This window comes from Mesoplodon densirostris, chromosome 16 (assembly GCF_025265405.1).
Source record: "Mesoplodon densirostris isolate mMesDen1 chromosome 16, mMesDen1 primary haplotype, whole genome shotgun sequence".
Classification (NCBI taxonomy): Eukaryota; Metazoa; Chordata; class Mammalia; order Artiodactyla; family Ziphiidae; genus Mesoplodon; species Mesoplodon densirostris.
Genome location: NC_082676.1, coordinates 43,574,339 through 43,588,203, shown reverse-complemented (window position 1 = coordinate 43,588,203; position 13,865 = coordinate 43,574,339). Strand labels below are relative to the sequence as shown.

At 42.9% G+C, this 13,865-nt stretch overlaps 1 protein-coding gene across 6 annotated transcripts in view; it reads left to right on the top strand.

Moving 5' to 3' along the window:
- The window catches only part of CRCP (CGRP receptor component), an 84,288-nt gene that overhangs the window by 31,804 nt on the left and 38,619 nt on the right, over positions 1-13,865 (top strand). For 2 of the 6 annotated variants that reach the window (XM_060079474.1, XM_060079472.1), the window contains exon 1: positions 8,151-8,234. The exons of 3 other annotated variants lie outside the window; for them this stretch is intronic. In XM_060079474.1, the coding sequence (XP_059935457.1) occupies positions 8,227-8,234 (8 nt within the window). In that variant the 5' untranslated portion in view covers positions 8,151-8,226. Of the gene's footprint in view, positions 1-8,144; positions 8,235-13,865 lie in introns of those variants that run through there. One more of the 6 variants, XM_060079475.1, reaches the window with a different exon arrangement.

Genomic DNA, 13,865 nt, shown 5'->3' with positions numbered 1-13,865 from the left:
TAATTGATACACAATAATATACAAATATTTAAAGTGTACAATTTGATATGTTTTGACATATGTACACCCATGGAAATACACCATAATCAAAATAGTGAATGTATCCATCATACCCAAAATTGTCCTTTTTGCCCTCTTCATAATCTCCTCCTCCTGCCTCTCCCCATCCATCCCCAAGAAAACACTGATGTGCTTTGTAACAATAGATTAGCTTACATTTTCTATATATATATACATGGAATTATTATATATATGAAATTATTATATTTTTTTCATCTGTCTTTTCCCACTCAGCATAATTATTTGGAAATTTATCCATGTTAGTACATGTGTCAATAGTTCATTCCTTTTTATTGACAAATAATATTCCATTCTATGGATATACCACAATTTGTTTATCCAGCTGCCTGTTGATGGACATTTGAGTTGCTTCCAATTTGTGGTTGTTACAAATAAAACTTGTATGTGCAAGTCTTTCTATGGACATATGCTTTCACTTCCCTTGCGTAAATACCTAGTTCTCAGGCCTTTGAACTTGGACTGAATTACACCACTGGCTTTCCTGGTCCTCCAGCTTGCAGATGGCAGATTTGGGGACTTTTTGGCCTCCATATCAGCATGAGCCAATTTCTATAGATTATAGTTATAATAACTTTTAACGTCCTTCTCTGATTTATTAATCCCTCTCCTCATTATGGTTCATATTTTCTTGTCTTTTTACATACCTAGAAATTTTTGGATGCTAGAGATGAGATCTTTATCTTGTTAGGTGTTGGATATTTTTGTATTCCTATAAATCTTTTGGAGCTTTTCTCTGAGATGCAGTTAAGTTACTTGGAAACAGTTTGATTCTTTTGCGTTTTGCTTTCAATTGTCTCTTAGGTCAGAAGCAATGCGCAGTCTAGAGCTAATTATTCCCCACTAATAAGGGAAGACCTTCTTGAATACTCCACCCAGTGAATTATGAGTTTTCCCAGTCTGGCTGGTAGGAATAGGCACTATTCTTTTTAATCCTTTTGGATGGTTCTTTCCCCAAACTCAGATAGTTTCCTCACATTCATGCACTAATCAGTAATGCACTGAATACTCGCAGGGAACCCTCGGTAGATCTTCACAGTTCTCTTCTCCCTGTTACTCTTTTTCATGAACTCTAAAGTCCTCTGTCTCTCTAGGCTCCACTTTTTTTTCTTAACTCAGGGGGTCTGCCAGACTCTGCCTCGGTTCTTCCTCCCTGCATCACGTCCTTGGAACTTTCTCAAAATAGTAAGTGGATTACTATAGGGCTCACCTCTTTCGTTTCCTGTCTCCCAGGAATCACTATCTTTCATTGAAAAACTTTGTTTCATGTATTTTGCCTTTAAAAATTTTTTTATTTATTTATTTAGGCTGCACTGGGTCTTAGTTACAGCATGTGAGCTTCTTAGTTGTGGCATGCGGCCTCCTAGTTGTGGCATGTGGACTCTTTAGTTGTGGCATGCATGTGGGATCTAGTTCCCTGACCAGGGATCGAACCTCGGCCTCCTGCATTGGGAGTGTAGAGTCTTACCCACTGGACCACCAGGGAAGTCCCTATTTTGCCTTTTTAATTTTGCTTTTTGGTTGCTTCACGTGTGATGGTAAATCAGATCCCAACTGACTCTATCTTGGCCAGAAGCAAAAGTCTGGTGGCAGATATTTAACACAAAAGGTAAGGGTGGCAGAGTCAAACTTACCTTGGCTTAAATTCCAACTCTATCACTTACCGTATAATGGGAGCGGGGTTGGTCTTTTATATCCAAATGGCTATTTGATCTTTTTCCTCAGATGTTTAAAAGACATCTAAAAGTCAACATGTTCAAAACTGAACCCCTGATCTCCCCACTCCTGCATGTGATTGTCATTTTGTGTTTCCCATGACAATAAATGCCAACACCAACCATCTAGTTGCTCAAACCAAAACGCTTGGACTCCCGTTTTTCCTCACATCCAAATCTGATCAGTCATGTAATCCTGTTGGATCTATTTCAAATTATATCCAGAATCTGTTTCTCTCACTTCCACTGCTTCTTCCTGGACTGATCCACCATCATCTTTTCCCTTGACTATTAGTTACAACAGTCTTTCCTCTGGTGTCCCTGCTTCTACTCTTGAGCTTGGAAGGTCCCTTCTTAACACAGGAGCAGAGGATCCTTTTTTTTTTTTTTTTTGGCGGTACGCAGGCCTCTCACTGCTGTGGCCCCTCCCGCTGCGGAGCACAGACTCCGGACGTGCAGGCTCAGTGGCCATGGCTCACGGGCCCAGCCACTCCGCGGCATGTGGGATCTTCCCGGACTGGGACACGAACCCGTGTCCCCTGCATCGGCAGGCGGACTCTCAACCACTGCGCCACCAGGGAAGCCCCAGAGGATCCTTTTAAAATTTAAGTTAGGTCACGGTACTTCTCTGTTCAAAACCCTGTTCCTTTGGCTCCCCATTCTGTTCAGAGTGAAAGCCAACATCCTTCCAGCGGCCTAGAACTCAGTGACCTGCCCCGCTTCCTCCTTCCTTACGTCTCTGTCCTCTCCTCCTGTGACTTTTCACTCTCTACTCCAGCCACACTGGCTCGGTGTGGTCCTCAAACATCCAGGCCTGGGGACTTCCCTGGTGGTCCAGTGGTTAAGACTCCATGCTTCCACTGCAGGGGGCACAGGTGCAATCCCTGGTCAGGAACTAAGATCCTGCAGGCCACGCGGTGAGGCAAAAAACAAAACAAAACAAAACAAAACAAAAAAAAAACAGGTGTTTCTGCCATGTTTCTTTTGTTTGTTTGTTGTTTTGTAAAAATATTTATTTATTTGGCTGTGCCGGGTCTTAGATGTGGCACTCGGGATCTTCATTGAGGCATGCGGATCTTTTCCGTTGAACTTTTTAGTTGCATCTTGCATGTGGGATCTAGTTCCCCGACCAGGGATCAAACCCGGGGCCCCTGCATTGGGAGCGCAGAGTCTGGACCACCAGGGAGGTCCCTGCCATAGGGTCTTTGTACTTCTTGCTGTTCGGTGTGTGTCGTTCCCTCACCTTCTTCACGTCTCTGCTCACATGTCACCTTCTCAGAAAGTGAGGACTTTTCCTTGACTACCTTGTTTAAAGGAGCAGTTTGCTGCTCCTTCTCTCTCTCGCCTCCTTGCCTTTATTTTTCTCCCCAGCACCATCACTCTCTGACATACTGTATTTGTCATCTATTTGTTTATTTGCACTTGTGTCTGCACACTAGAATGTGAGTGATTTCTGTCTGTTTTATTTTTTAATGTACTCCAGGTACCTAGAACATTGAAGGAACACAATAAGTATTTGTTAAATGAAAAAAATATATAATGAATAAATGAGTAAAAATACCTAGCTTGTATGATTTGTTGTGAGAATCTGAGTTAATAATATATGTAAAATCTCAACACTAGGTCTGGCAGCTATACAGTCGGGGCTCAATAAATGTGCTTTCATTGCCATTATTATTATTATTATTTTAAATTTTTGGCTGCACGTGGGCTTTCTCTAGTTGCTCTAGGCGCACGGGCTTCCGTAGTTGTGGCACTCTGGCTCAGTAGTTGTGGCTCGTGGGCTCTAGAGTGCAGGCTCAGTAGTTGTGGTGCACAGGCTTAGTTGCTCTGTGGTATGTGGGATCTTCCCGGACCAGTGCTCGAACCTGTGTCCCCTGCATTGGCAGGTGGATTCTTAACCACTGCGCTACCTGGGAAGTCCCTCATTGCTATTATTGATAATAATAACTGTGCTCCCAGGAGAAGAGGGAGTCAGGGAGGAAAGGGAGAGGTTCTTACCTTATTACATCTCCTGAGCATCAGCATCATCCTCAGAAATCCAAAGCTCTGACTCCTGCCAGAGGGAAAAAAAAGTTAAGGAAGAAATTTAGAGGTAGCCTGAGGCATTTCCTGTATATAAATAGAACAAGAAACAAAGCAACAACGATAGCTAATACTTGTTGAGCTCTAACTGTGTGCCAGGCACTATGCTAAACATATTATATAGTGATTACGTACTTAGATCCTCACAACCACCCTTTGTGGTCAATGCTATAATTACTCCCATTCTGCTGATGGGAATACTGAGTCTGGGAGAGATTAAGTGACTTGCCCCAAAACACCCAGCTAGGAAGTGGCAGAGCTGAGAATGACTACCAGTAGTCTGGCCACGAAGCCTGTGTTCTGTGCAAGCAGCAATAACATCCGTCTGAGGAGCCTTGACCATAGGCACACCTTCTGTGTCCATTCTCGTTGCCAGCTTGGGGGTCCATGACTGTTCAGACAATGGATCACACCCATTTTCAGCTGAGGGCTGAGTGCCGTACGGAATTTACCTGCCTCGGAAGAATGAAAACCTTGCCTGGCCTCTCTCCCCTAAAATTTCCACCTTGGTACAGCAAAAGAGTCTCGGAAGGGTCTAGTGCAGAATAGGGAGGAATCCCTAACGTTGACAGGAGAGAGGTGAGGTTGGAGTTGGCCAGAGAACAGTGAGAACCCTGGCTCAGACACTTCCTGACTCCTCTCTGAGCTTCACTTTCCTCTCTGTGAAATGGGCTGATCATAGTGCTTAACTCTGAGGACTCCTGAGAGAAGTGAATGAGACCACGCTAACGCCATGCCTGGCATGCATCCCCATAGGGATTTTGTGAGGATTAGATGAGTGTACACATGTGAAGAGCTTAGATCAACTCTCTGGCAGCTGGTAAGCACCCAAGTCTTACTATTCTAGACTCTCCCTGGGTGACTTCACTTTAAAGGCTTCAATTTCTACTTATACCTTCAAAAGCTCTATCTGCTTATTTTCTTCTGAGCTCTAAACCTAAAAGCTTCAGTGTTCAACAGGACATTTCCACTTGGAGGGCACACGGGCTTTGCTCATTCTGTAGCCCTTTGTATGTATTTAATACCTCTGCCTAAAAAGCCAGCTGTTAAGGAAAAAAAAAAGTCATTTTCTAGGGTGGTGTGATTTGGGTGGCAAAGAACAGAGACTCGTTAGGCAGCCTCAAGTTAGGAAAGTTTCAGGGAGGCCCTGAGTGGGGACACACCAGGCAGGAATTTCAGCTATGGACTGGCCCAGCTTTGTTGCCTGGGTTACCTGTTGCGCAGGCTCCTTCTGGGCAGCCTTCCCTTGGGGGAGGGCCTCTCTCCTGACTACTTGGCTGCCTCCATGCCATAGGTTGGGTGGCTGCATATGGCCCCCAAAGTCTTAGGGTAGCATCCCTTGGAGAACCTGGAGCCTAGCCATTTTATCATGGGGTCCTCAAAGGCACTAGCTTCTCTTCTGTGGAAGCCCATCCCTGAAGCCTTGGCCTTGTGTGTTCCTTCCCGCACCCCACTCAAACACCCCTGGCTTTGGGACGTCTCTCCACTCATTAGTCATTTCCTCCTCTGTTCCATAGCGTCTAAACACAGCATATCGTAGTTATTGATGTCCAGAGCTCGTTCCCAACTAGGCTGTCAGGTAGGCAGGGTAGGAGGTGTGTATTATTCATATTGGTATCATCACCACCGAATGGGCCATCAGTACATGTTTGCTGAGTGAATAACACAATGGGGACTCTCCACATGAATTAGGCCAGCTGGGTCTGGGTTAGCATTTTATTTACTTGTTGATTTTTAAAGTAAATTAGTTGTTTTAAAAATATTTTTGTAGGGAGTTCCCTGGCAGTCCAGTGATGAGGACTTGGCATGTTCACTGCCGTGGCCCTGGGTTCAATCCCTGGTCAGGGAACTAAGATCCCACAATCTGTGAGGCGTGGCCAAAAAAAATTTTTCTTTTATATTGATAGTTTAAAAATAACATGTATATTGAAAAATATTTTTTAAATTCCGAATGTGTAAAATTAAATGTTAAAAATTCCCCTCACTTCTCTTCCAAGCAATCCCCACAGGCAAATACCAGTAAAAAACATTTTAATAGCTTTATTGATATATAATTTGGATACCATACAATTCACCCATTTAAAGTGTACAATTCAGTGTTATTTAGTGTATTCACAGGGATATGCAACCACTACCACAATCTAATTTTAGGACATTTGTTTCCCTCCAAAGAAAGTATCCATCAGCTTTCCATCACCACCCTAGCCCCTCTCCCAGCCCTAAGCAACCACTAATCCACTTCCTGTCTCTGTAGATTTTTTTGCCTATTCTTGGACATTTCATATATATGGAATCATACAATATGTGTGTCTGGCTTCTTTCACTTAGCGTGTTTTTGAGGGTCATCCATGTTGTATCATGTATTAGTACTCCATTCCTTTTTATTGCCAAATAGTATTCCATTGTATTAATATTGCATATTTCATTTATCCAGTCATGTCACTATTTTTTTAAAAAAATAAATTTATTTATTTTTGGCTGCGTTGGGACTTTGTTGCTATGCGCAGGCTTTCTCTAGTGGCGAGCAGGGGCTACTCTTCGTTGCGGTGCACGGGCTTCTCATTGTGGTGGCTTCTCTTATTGTGGAGCATGGGCTCTAGGTGCCCAGGCTTCAGTGGTTGTGGCTTGCGGGCTCTAGAGCGCAGGCTCAGTAGTTGTGGTGCACGAGCCTAGCTGCTTTGCAGCGTGTGGGATCTTCCCAGACCAGGGCTCGAACCCGTGTTCCCTGCACTGGCAGGCGGATTTCCAACCACTGTGCCATCAGGGAAGTCCCAGTCATTAGTCACTATTAACAATAATACACCTCCTGTATTTGTTCAGATTGTCTGGGTTTGAATCTCTACTGTACAAGTTCCTAGAGGAATGAATTTTGGTAAATTATAATCTCTCCAAGCTTGGCTCAGTTTCCTCGGTAGTAAATTTGAATAACAAAGGAATCTACCTCATAGAGTATCATGGTTGTACTGTCACGGTAATTATTATTTGTTGAGCACTAAGTATGTGCCAGGCATTTTAGGTATCTAACAGATAGATCTATGATTCACACATTAGGGAACTGAGGTTAGGAGAAGTTAGGTAATCTCCCAGGGTTAAACATCCCCTAAGAAAGTGATGGAGGCAAATAGAATCACAGGCTGCCTGCAAAGCCTGCACTATTACTGTTAATATCACAGACTAGCAAAGCACTTATCAAGGGCCTTGCAAAGATAATTTGTTTAGTAAATGATCTGATATAACTATTAAAAAGTGGGGAAAAAAGACATCTGCCATTGTTAATTTTTGGCATATTTCCTTCCAGTCTTTAAGAAATATTTCAAACCATACCAAAATTCCAGAAAATAATAGACATCAACTTTTCACCTCTTTTTTTTTTTTTTTTTAAGAACACAAAATTTAGATTAGGTGGCTCTATCTCCCATACCCTTAGGTATTTTTTCCCCTATTCTTATTTTTCCTTAGGTTATTAGAGTCATACCACATCATTTTCCATCCTTTAAATCCTATTTTGAGCATTTCCTTAGCATATCAAGTTATGCTACATGATTTCTCATGGTCACATATATTGATATTATACTGTATGGTTCAAACATGATTTATCAATTCTTCATTGTTGGGTATTTAGGCTGTCTCCCAGCAAAATTATCATTACACATCGATCTTTCGTCAAGCATCTGATAATTCCCTTTCGACAAATTCCTAGAAAGGCTGGAAGGTCACAGACTGTGCTTGTCATTCAAGCTCTTTGTACTTTCCTGCCAAATAGCTCTGAAGAATGGGAAATGGGAGAAGGGAGGCGGAGATTTTTCCCCCCACTTTTTAGAACGCTTTATTCAATTATAACACACATAGAGAAGAATGCACCTAAGCGTTCAGCTTACTGAATTTTCAGAAGCAGAACACACCGCGTACCCAGCACTCAGGTCCTGAAATACAGCATTTCCAGCGGCCCCGGGCCGTCTCGCCCCTTGCCATTGCTACTATTCCCGGGGTGGGACCTTAATGCCGCAAAGGCCTACTAATCCGATTACGTCTTTGGAAATTTACTTTATTCATACTACTTAGATATAACTTAGACCACGAAAACGTGAGCTAAATCCTGTCTGCAAACGCTTAACAGTCTGAAGTCGAGTTGGGCGTAGAGGACTGGGCTCGGACGGCTAGAGAGGCACGCAGGGCTCGCGGACCCGCCGGGTCCTCCAGGCTCCCGGTGTGCAGTGCGGCGATCCCGGCGTGCACCGCGGCGCGCCGAGCCGGCTACGGGGAGCTCGGTGTGGACGCTGGGTGCGGCGGCGGGGCTGTGTGGAGCTCCGCGGGTGCTGTCGGCCGGGGGCGAAGAGGCGGGGTCGACATGGAAGTGTAAGTAGCTCGGGGCGTGTCTCTGGGTTTGGGCCGACGCTCACAGCTGGGGACCGCTAGACCCTGGGAGCCGGGAGACATGGGCCTGGGGCGACCCCTCATCGCGGCTTGTGGGGAGGGCGACGGATCGGGAGGCGAGGGAGGAAGAGACTCTCTCTCTGTCCCTCCGAACCTTCGCCCCCACGCCCACCGCGTGCCCAGCACGCGGGGCCGAGTGCCACTTGTCTCGGCTGCCTTTCATGGTGCCTGTTCCCTCCCTCATCCACTCACTGGCGTTGCAGGGTCGGGAGCCTGGCCCAGTGTTGGAGCGGGGACTTCGAAGGTACAAAGCCCTGGGTCCGGCCTGGAAGTACTTGGAGGAGAGATGGGTAAATGCTGGGGTAGAGCTTTGCTTAGGGGCAGTGGGCTCCTTTGGAACCCTAACTCAGAACAGGTGCTGTCCAAGTTTGATGAGAAGCATTTAGCTGTTTGTGTGTGTGTGTGTAGGGAGGGAGTAAAAGCCATTCTAACAGTTTTAACTCCACATGGTCTTTTCCGTGTCTGCTCATGGTACCGGGTGCGAATGGAAGTTTTTGTAGCTACTCTGTATGTGGATTTTTGCACGGTTGACGTTAACTTGTAGGCATACTATATTGTGTTCTCTTTGCCACCGATTATTTAATATTGATATTTTCTTTTATGTTCTTTAGCCTGTTTAATGTCTACATGTACTGTTTTTCAGACTTTTAAAAAAACACTATGTGTATGTAACTGAAATGAAAGCTTCATGAGACAATGCTGTGTGCAGTACACTCTGATAGTCTCTTTTATTAGAATAGGGTGTAGACCCACTAAATTGATTTTGCAATCCACTAATGGGGTTTAATCTGCAATTTGAAAAACATGCATATTACTCTAGCCCAAGCCGTCATTATCAATTTCTCCCTCTTTATTAAGCATTTCCTGTCAGCATACAAACCAGCTTTAATTTATCTATCTTAAAAGAAAAATCCCTTGTCTGTCCCCACATCCATGTCCTCCAGTTGCTCCCTCTCTGCTTCCTGTCACCAGAAAGCTTCTTAGAAATGTTGTTTACCCCCTCATTCTCTCAATCATTCTTTTGGGCTTTCATTCTCACCAGTCTACAGAAGTGGGTCTTATGTAGGTTACCTGAGCCTTCCATCTTGTCAAATTCAGAAGTTGATTTTCTGGCCTCAACTTCCTTGATCCCTTAGCAGCAATTGATACAGAAACTCTAGACACCCTCTTGGCTTTGTGACGTGCTCTCTTGGATTTCCTCCTACATCAAGGACTACTTCTCAGTCTTCTTTCCGAGCCCCGCCTTCCTTCCTTGCTTGGCTTCTAAATGTTGAAGTATTTTAGGGCTCAGTCCTGGGACCCTTTCTCTCCACATTCCCTTGGTCATTTTACCCATCTGTATGCAAATGATTCCCCAGAATATATTTCTAGCCCTTTTCTCTTATCCATCCAGTTGCTTAAACCAGAAATCTAGCCCTCTTTCCTCACCGCTAAATCCAGTCCATCAGCCAGTCCTGTCATCTCCACATTCAGAATGTATTTTGAATGCAGCACCATCCCCACTGCTAATTTTGTAGTGCATCATCTCTGGTCCAGATTAAGCAATAGCCTTTGGTTTCCACTCTTGCCCCGCCCCCTCCATTCTGTTTTCCACACAGCAGCCAAAATGAATTAAAATATTAATTGGATCAAATCACCCCCTGTGTAAAAACCCTTCATTGCTTTTCTATGTGCTTAGAGGATATCTGCATTCCTTAGTAGAACTACAAGACCCTATGTAACCTCACCCACTCACCAACCTTGTCTCTTGCTACTGTCCCCTCCTCCAAAGAGACACACTTTCCACTGGCAGTCAAGTAATTTCGGTAACTCTCCAAGCCCTTGCATTGCTGTTCCCTCTACCTGGTAGACTTTTCCCCCTGTCCTGCCCACTTCTTATCTTTTTGACAGCTCAGGTTGAGTGTCCTTTTTCTTTTTTCTTTTTTTTTTTGCGGTACGCGGGCCTCTCACCCTTGTGGCCTCTCCCGTTGCGGAGCACAGGCTCCGGATGCGCAGGCTCAGTGGCCATGGCTTACGGGCCCAGCCGCTTCACGGCATGTGGGATCTTCCCAGATCGGGGCACGAACCCATGTCCCCTGCATCGGCAGGCGGACTCTCAACCACTGCGCCACCAGGGAAGCCCTGAGTGTCCTTTTTCAATGTTGTTTTTCCTCTTTGGTAAATCCAAAATAAGTCCTGCTTTTTGTCTCTCATAGAACCTTGGTTTACCTTTCCCTTAAATAATTACAAGTTCTGATAATAGATGTGTGTTTACATGTCTAGTGTATTGTCTCCCTCTTGAGAGGGTAAGTATCATGAAGGCAGGGACCAGTGTCTGTTCCCCTAGTGCTTAGCAGCGCATCTGGCACACAGTAGCCCTTTGGCAAACACAGTCGGCCTTCCGTATTTGCCGGTTTTATAGTCGTGGGTTTCACATCCACAGACACAGGGCTGACTGTACTTGTTGAGTGAAGTAATATAACAATACTTCATTAATTTAATAAATTAAATTAATAAAAATTAATATAAATTATTTAGCTAGTTTCCTGATCGCTGAGCATATAGATTTTCTGATTTTCCTAAGTGAAATGGTTTCAATCAAGAGTTTTTTCTCCTATATAGTAACCTGTCCACTTCTCCCAAGGAGTCAGTGACTAATCAAGAATTTTGTGGCTAGCAGTTTGTGGGAAAATGAGGTTTTCTGAGGTAGGCATGTGGTTTGGGGGTAGAGGGGCCCCTGGAATGAGACTGTCTGGAGGCCTAATTCTGTTTTTTTTGGGCCCCAGCATGCGGCATGTGGGATCTTAGTTCCCAGACCAGGGATCGAACCCGTGCTCCCTGCCTTGGAAGGGCGGAGGCCTAACCGCTGGACCGCCAGGGAAATCCCTGGAGGCCTAATTCTAGTTCTTGCCTGGCCTCCAGCATGAGGTGTGACCTCTGGCAGTGTGATCCCTAGGATCTTCAGGAGACCCCTAGGTCTCTGAGAGGGCAAACACATTGTACCTCTGTTAGGCATTCCTAGGACCTGCAGTGAGGAAAACTCCCCTGAGTTTTTACTTTTTTTTCTTCAATCACTGAGTAACTACCTACTGTGTGAATGATACATATAGATAGATATACACTAGAAGTTTTTTAAAAGTAAGGAATATTTATGCTTTATTTGGTTGAATGATAGACTTTAAAAATAAAAACTTTTTGACCATCACATCGGATAAAGGGATACAAAATACTCATAGCAAAATTAAGTATTTATATATTAAGGTATTTGCTGTTTGGCTAACTTTGTCTAATGCCTTGGGACTATTTATATGCCTGGAAAACTTTGTGTTCATCCTTTTATTCTTGAACTTAGTATACATAGTTATGGAAAATGGAGTTTCTTCCACATCATCTTTTTGAGATAGTGTCAGAATTTCCTTCTTTTTACAGCTGGAAATACTGAGGTTTAGAGAAGTTAGCTAATAGGTCTTATAGCAATTCAGTAACAGGACTGGAAAGGGGATGATTTGCTAGCTCCCAAGTGAATGCTACAGTTTAAATTGTTCATTGACTTTGAAGGCTGCTCAGTTTTCTTGGACCAGAGTTTAGTTTTTCAGAACAGGACTTGACTCAGTAACATAGGTTAAACATAGGAGAATTTGAGCAATTCTGTTTGTCATTGTGTTCTTAAGAGTTAACTGTGTGGCAGTTAATAGGCACTGTTTGCTTGGGCTTTTTTGTGCATGTGTGAGCCTCTAAGGAAAGTCTGTCAGTAGATCATTTTATTCTGTTTATTCAGAATTTGATTTTCTGAAGTAGTTGTTTGTGTCCATTAAATTGACTCAGCAAGTTAAGCAGATTTTACAGGTTAAATTTCAAATAGCACGTCAGCTTCAGTCAGCTAATTCATTACTTAAGGAATTAAGTGAGTGCCTTCCTGTAAGTATAGATTCAGACAATCTTTAAAATTCACTTGGAAAATTTGCTTTAAACATCTGTAAGTAAAATCAGTACCATTCTAAGTCCTACAGGAGAGTATGAAGTAAAAAAACATTGGAGGAGAATGTCCTCAATTACAAGTTATACTAATGTATTTTTTTTTTTAACTTCATAAAATTCTTTAGTTTTGCATCTCCGTTTTTCTCAACTTTTTACCTTGAAAAATTTCAAACCCATGGAACAGTTGCAAAAAGAGCATCTCAAGTACCTTTATATCCTTTACCTGGGGTCACCATTTGTTAACATTTTTGATATATCTGCCTTCTCTTTGTTACACATGCCTGCATTCTCTCTCCACACACACTCGTTACTGAACCAGTTCAGAGTAGTAGATATGTCATTTTATCAGTCTTAAAAAGACACTCTCCTGTGTAACTGCAATACCATCATCACACCCAGGGAACTTAGTGCTGATATTACCACTATTATTAAAATGCAACCTATATTAAAATTTCTCCAGTTGTCCTAATAATGTTTTAACTGGATTTAAAAAAAAAATTGATTCAGGATCCAATCAAGAATCATACATTGCATTTAGTTGTCAAGGTTCTTTAATCTCCTTAACTCTGAGAACAGTTTCTTAGCCTCTTTTTGTGACATTGACATCGTAACAAATGATAGTGATATTTGAAGAATCTAGGCCAGTTGATTTGAAGAAGGTTTCTCAGGTTGGTTTTGTCTGATTATATTCTCATAACTACATTTTTTGACAGGATTGCTATAAGGGATGTTTCCTTCTCAGTGCATCACGTCATCATTATTGGTGCTGTTAAATTGGATAACCTGATTAAGTTGATGTCTGTCAAATCTCACCATATCCTGTTCTCAACAGCCTGCCACTTCGTGGTGGTTACAGTAACTTCTTCAGGATAAAAACTGCCTTCAAAAAAAATTTCCCAATACACACAGTTCATTTAGGACTCAATGAAAGGCAGATACTATACTCGTTGACATTTTACTGAATAAAGGAATGCCTAGCATATTTTGGCATTTACTCCATTAGTATTTAGCTGGGTAAAAAAATTATTTATCTTCCTAATAAAAGAATCAGTGAATAAGTCAGCTTCTGCCCACCAGAATGCAAGGTGCTGTATTTTTTAAACATCCATTGTTCTCCAGGCCCCAAAACACAGGTTCATGAAAATATACATGAAAGAGAGTTCCTTTCCTTCTTTGTATATTGGCTCTAGAAAAGGCAGAAGATGTTCTTTGGATTCTTGCAATTAACAGTATTGACTTGGGCAGTGGGGCAGTAATTTGGAAGAGACAAGGACAGATTTCCCAGGGCATGGAATAATCTACATGACAGAGGGGGACTGTGATTTGGAAATGAAGCTGTCACCATGGCACCTGGGATGGATCCACTGGCCTTGAGGAAAAATAACATGTAATTTTTCTCCACCCTGTTCCAGGAAGGGATGTTTTAGTTCCCCTGAATGTTAGGGCATGAAGGGAGTTGTAATTCAGTTTCAAGCAAAGATAGGAGGAAGCCTTGTGGGCTGACTTCCTGATTAAGTAGGCAAAGATGACATGTGGTTTGATTTGTCATTTTCAATTTTATTTATTTATTTATTTATGGCTGTGTTGGGTCTTCAT